Source organism: Phoenix dactylifera, chromosome 17, assembly GCF_009389715.1.
Source record: "Phoenix dactylifera cultivar Barhee BC4 chromosome 17, palm_55x_up_171113_PBpolish2nd_filt_p, whole genome shotgun sequence".
Taxonomy (NCBI): domain Eukaryota; kingdom Viridiplantae; phylum Streptophyta; class Magnoliopsida; order Arecales; family Arecaceae; genus Phoenix; species Phoenix dactylifera.
Window position 1 is genome coordinate 6,116,216 of NC_052408.1, and position 5,627 is coordinate 6,121,842.

The following is a 5,627-nucleotide window of genomic DNA, read 5'->3' on the forward strand; positions in this document are numbered from 1 at the left end:
TACTTGGAAGAGCACCAATTGGAGAGTCTGAGATTGCCTCCTTCCCCCCCGCTGTTCACAGTCTTTTAGCAAACTCCCCAATCAATCGCCTCCAGCGCCGCGCCCCTACGACATGTCTATAAATCTTTCTTCCTTCCCCTTCTCTCCCACGTCTCCTCCTCCTCTTTCTCCTGCCCCCCCTCTTCTCCCTTCTTCTTCTTGTGCTCTGTCTTGGGTTGCAAGAAGCCCCTGCTTCTCGCGAGAAGCGCGGCGTCTCGCCGTATGCCAAAAGAAGCGGAGGAGAGCGGCGGTCTTGGTGTCGGCGTCGGCGAGGAAGATGACGATAGAAGAGATAAAGGAACAGGAGGTCGAGGAAGCGCCGCCGCTGTTGAAGGATGCCGAGGCCAACTCCAGGCCTCGACGCATTGCTCTCTTCGTCGAGCCCTCTCCCTTCGCGTCCGTATTTCCGCCCTCCCTCTTTCTTTGATTTTTTTTTCTTTGATGCTTGATGACTGCTGCTGTGCTGGAAATATACTGCTGGAGGAGCTGCTGGTGATGTGCCAGGTGGAGACGGCGGCGGGGCTGGCGGAGATCGAGGCGATCGCCGGCGTCGAGGGGGTCGACGTGGTGCAGATGGAGCCGCTGGATCTGAGCGCGAGGATGGGATCCTAGGAATCGGAAGGTGAGGGATGCGATGAAGGATATCATATGAAGATGAGAAGGATATCTGTGGGATCCTAGGAATCGGGCGGAGAATGTGAAGATGCACTACAAGAAAATGTGTGTTCGTTTAATGCTTTCTGAAGAGATCTCGCTTGTTACTTGCCCTCCAGATTATGTATATAATAAGTTTACAAGGTCAATTTTCTAAACCAATTGGCTATCTTGGATTCTGAACAAAACACTTGAAAATACTAATGAGATTTCATGAACAGGCCTTCTAGTGTTCTTGAAGGAGCTTATGTTCAGTGGGAAATTGAGCTACTTGGCTTTGAAATGCCTAAGGTAATGAAGCTTCTTAAGTGCTCCAAACATCTGGAACTTTTATGTATTGTGGTCCTTCCCTCTGTTATGCTAAAAAAAAAAAAGGGGGATTCTTGTGAATTTTGAATTGATTGTTTTAAATTGCTTAGAACCTCTAATATGTGCTTTGATCATCTTCAGATTCTTTTGACAGAGGAAATCTCTAGGTCTCCGCGTGAGCTGAAGGTACTCACTAGGTTCTCATTTACATATTGATTCCTTCCAGTTTCAGCTCTTGGCTACATCCGAATTTTAGCACACCTATTATTTTGTTTAGGGATGTTGCACTCTTGCAAGGGATCGTTTCAAAAGCCTTGAGAAACGGGGTTTACTTGTCCCAAAAGCTAAAAGGAGCAGGTTTGTATTGATTGGCTATTGTGTCTTCTGCTCCTGATCGCCCCATGCAACATGTAGTCTTATCTCTATAATTTCCAAATGGGAAACAAACACTAATTAACACATACCACACCAATAATCTTTTCTTCAACGTACAGTATCTAGTGTGTTTGCCATAAATTTTTTTTTCAGAAAAAAGAACTTAGTGCGCCTATTTGCTTATTTACTGATGTCAATTTTTTATCAGGTATTTTCATCTAATTGTTGCATTTTGTTTACCACGCAGAAAGAAGTAGACATTGTTTATGGCCGGATCACATGGAATACAGTGGATATGCAATGGAGGGGCCTGCTCAAGTGAAGCATGAGATTTTGGTTCTTACCTTCTCGGTCAATGTAATATCTGATTTCCTTCCTGAGTACTGTTAGAAGCAATATGCAACAGTGGATGGTGGAATTTGAGTACGCTTCAGGTCTGATGAAAATTTACATTCGTATTTTTATTTTTTTTTAAAAAATAGCAATCCCGACGCTTTAAAGCGTTAGTAAATAAAAGTTGTGGCACGCCTACGCCGACGCTTTAAAGTGTCGGCCCGAATACATGTACCGACGCTTTAAAGCGTCGGCGAAAATCCAAAACTGGGCACGCTTTGGGCTTTCCTGACACTTTAAAGCGTCGGCGAATATGGTTTTTGCCGACGCTTTTATTAGCGTCGACAAAGCCCTGTTTTTGCTGACGCTTTCTCTTAGCGTCGGCAAAAACCGGACCCATGCCCACCTGCCCGACGTCTGACCCACGCTTTGGGGTGCGTGGGCTAGAAATTCGCGGACGCTTAAAAGCGTCGGTAGAGACCAAAAAAATCGCCGGAAGATATTCTTTCTTTTGTAGTGAACAGATGGAACGGTCTTTGAGGTAGAGGACCTTGAAGTTAGTTTAAGATTAGTTTGCCGATCCAAACCTTAACAGGCAATTGTGATTGCTCATGGCCCAATCCAAGCCGTAGGCGGTGCCCTCCCTCTTTGAGAAACAAGGCCCGCGGGAAGGAGCCTCAGATGTGAAGAGTTGGATCAACCATGCGCCTGGTGGGGCGTTCTTGTAAAGAGGCCTTAAGCATCAATTACTTGTTCTTGGAATCCTTGGGTTGGGTCAATTATCTCCTTGATGGAGCCTTGATCTTTAATTACCTATTTTTTTAAGGCACGATTACAGGGCTTTACAATAAATATAGCTCCCAACATCTACAGTTAAACATATTTCGCGATTGAGTTGATACTTCTCAATCAGATCCCCAATAACTGAATTTAAGTGTTTAGCAATATAGAAGACTATCCAGTTCACTGCATTGTTCAGCTTCCTATAAATATAGTGTGAAGACTCGAATTGGGCCCGTTCTAGGGCCCAACAGACTGAAGTCGGCAAGGGTGCCGACTTCAGCTGGGTCATCGTGGGGGTGACCACGATGACCACGCCGGCCGAACGGCCAGCGAAATCACCGCACCACCCCCTCTTCCCCTCTCTCCCTCTCTCTCTCTCCCTCTTTCTCTCCTCTGAGAGCCTCATCCGAGCCCCATCCCTCCCCACCCCTCTAAAAATTTAAGCTTTTTCCTCTTCCGCCGGAGCCACTGTTGTCGCCGGAGCCGCCATCGCCGCCGGAGAACCCACTCGTCGAAGACCGGAGGTGAGCAAGACAACATAGATCTATTTTTTTTATGAATTTAAAGGAGAGAAACGATGGAAAATCAGTGGGTTTTACTTCCCCTGTTTTGGGGAATTTTCTTTGTGAGATTCGGCCGGCCGACGGCGGCCGGCCGGGGTCAATCCGGCCGAGATGAGTTCGGCCGGAGGTGGCGAACGGGGGTCGGGCTTCCTAGCCCCGACCTCCCTCTCTTTCTTCCTTTTCTTCTTCTCCTTCTTCTCTTCTTCTTCCCGTCTTTCGCCGCCCGTGAAGGTGGGATGGCCGACGGCGGCTGGCCGAGCGCCGCCGACGGCGGCTGGCCGAGCGCCGCCGCCGAGGGCCACGGTCGGCCGCCGAGGGCCGACCGGAGCCACCAGCCACCCCCCCCTTCTTCCTTTCCCTCTTCTTCTTCTTCTTCTTCTTCTTCTCTTCCTTCTTTCTTCTTCTCTTCTTCTTCTTCTTCTTTATTCGGCCTGGGTGTTTTTCCTCGCTTTGAAATCCGTGCTTTATTTGGGAACCAAATCTTGAACCGGGTTTATATTGTGAACCGGTTCCACCTATTTCATGAATGGATTTTGTTATGGTCTGATCAGACCTGGTTTGGTTTGGGCTAGAGAACTGTTCTTGGGCTGAGTTGGGCCTGATTGGATCTGTGGGTTGGTTTGGATTGGGCCCGAAATCTGATCTGAACCTGTTATCTGGTTTGGTTCAATGGGGCCTAATCTGTGTTGGGCCACAATTGACTTGGGTTTAAAGGGTTCTGATTTTAGGGTCTATGTTTGATCTTAGGGGCCCATTCTTGGATCCATGAACTTAGGAGTTTAAGGGTTTGAAAAATTGTTTAAATTATGTTTCTTAGTTAATTAAATAATTAATATTTATGTTTAACCAGGGGTTCGTGAATCTGTGGCAGGGATTTTTAAGCGATCCCAGGTAGGTGACCTATTGCTTTAAAGTAGAATTTTAACATGTATCTTGCATATATGGATGTTATGATTTATTATTGGCATTATGTATTAGAATTAAAATTAAGTATTTAATTTCATAAACTGTTATGTACTTTACTATTGGGAGTATGATCATGACTTGATTTGGAAAGTTGATTATTGATTTTTAAAATCCGCGTGACTATAGTCTAGGCCCCGCCAATGGGATGATACGTTGGCCCTGTCGACTTGTACTGAGGAACTAGTTCCGACACCGCGACCACCGGTGATAGAATAGTGGCGGCACAGGGGTGCGTTTTGCTCTTCGGAGCGGCTCAGTGGAGCGTGAGTTTGGCACCAAGGGGTGCGGCACAGTGGTGCGTTGGCTCAGTGGAGCGGCTCTTCGGAGAGTTGTATTGGCACTTCGGTGTAACCATGCCACTGGGTGATGTGGCCGTAGTCATGCGGTGGAGTTATTTTGAGTCTCGGATCGGGTTTACGGATTGTCGTGTGAATTTTTGGATTCATGAGTTTTAGCTGCTTTTTATATGCATCATGACATGTTATATGACGACTTTATTGCATGATGTTGCCTACTGAGCTGTTAGCTCACTCCTACTATTTACATTTTTTACAGGTGATGATATGTGACTATGGGGATTACGGGGTGGAGTGATCATGATGTAGTTAGCTAGTAGATATTGACTTTTTCTTTTGACTTATGTATATATGGACATTTGAATTGAAAGTTGGAATTTATCTTTGTTTAGCTATTGATGTGGAATCTGATTCATCTGCCTTGCGTGCCTGCGGGGTCCGCCCTGCAGGTGCGCGGCGTCTGCTCGTGCCCCGGGCCCCGGGTTCGGGGCGTGACAGATTTATTGGTATCAGAGCATAGGTTAAAGATCACTAGGGACATTAAAACAAAATCATAATAAATATAATAATAAATAATAATAATTAAAAAAAAAACTTAGGAATATAGGGACACATGTGAAGAAATGAGAGTGGGGTAGAAAATCTTATGGGTCGGTGAACCTAGCACTGATGATGTGTATTCGGAAAAAAAAAAAAAAAAAACTTAAGAATATAGGGACACATGTAAAGAAATGAGAGTGGGGTAGAAAATCTTATGGGTGGATGGATCCAACACTAATGATGTGTTATTTAAAAAAAAAAAAAGAAAAGAAAAGAAAGGGAATATAGGGATACATGTGAAAAAATGATAGTGGAGTAGAAAATTTTACAGTGGATGGATCTAACCCTGATGTTGTGTTATTTGTGTATGTATCAGCATGCCGCCCCGCCGTGCACGTGTGGCACCTCGCCGCCTGATCGAGACTATCGGGAGTGATCCAGCCACTTTTCATCCGACTGAGAGAGTCCAGGAGGATGAGGCTGATCAGACAGTACTGGATGGACCAGATCATGGCCAGGAGAGCAGGATGGGAGGTCCGACCCAGGTGATGGAGCTGATCAGAGAGGTTGTTGGGTTAGTCCGACAGCAGAGGGGACCACAGCAGCTATTTCCCTCTGCTAGTTCTTCAGATCAGGGGAGGAGTATAGCAGAGTTCAGGAAGTTAGCTCCTCCGGCCTTCAAGGAAACTACCGATCCCCAAGAGGCCGAATGTTGGATAGATGAGATGGAGAAGGCCTTCAGGGCCATGGGTTGTACTGAGGAGGAGAA

At 46.2% G+C, this 5,627-nt stretch overlaps 1 protein-coding gene across 1 annotated transcript; it reads left to right on the top strand.

The window, feature by feature from the left end:
- On the top strand, positions 1-1,821 carry LOC103700461 (peptidyl-prolyl cis-trans isomerase PASTICCINO1-like). Its single transcript, XM_039114813.1, has 5 exons — positions 1-837; positions 915-984; positions 1,144-1,188; positions 1,280-1,359; positions 1,625-1,821. The coding sequence occupies exons 1-5, from the start codon at positions 743-745 to the stop codon at positions 1,632-1,634; spliced, it is 300 nt and encodes a 99-aa protein (XP_038970741.1). The 5' UTR covers positions 1-742; the 3' UTR covers positions 1,635-1,821.
- Positions 1,822-5,627: the final 3,806 nt, after the last annotated feature.

Excerpts from the sequence above, each read along its gene's own strand:
- LOC103700461 (XM_039114813.1), top strand. The coding sequence starts at position 743 with ATGCACTACAAGAAAATGTGTGTTCGTTTAATGCTTTCTGAAGAGATC. Across the intron at positions 838-914 it reads GTATATAATAAGTTTACAAG|GCCTTCTAGTGTTCTTGAAG; the intron begins GTCAATTTTCTA and ends TTTCATGAACAG. Across the intron at positions 985-1,143 it reads TTGGCTTTGAAATGCCTAAG|ATTCTTTTGACAGAGGAAAT; the intron begins GTAATGAAGCTT and ends GATCATCTTCAG.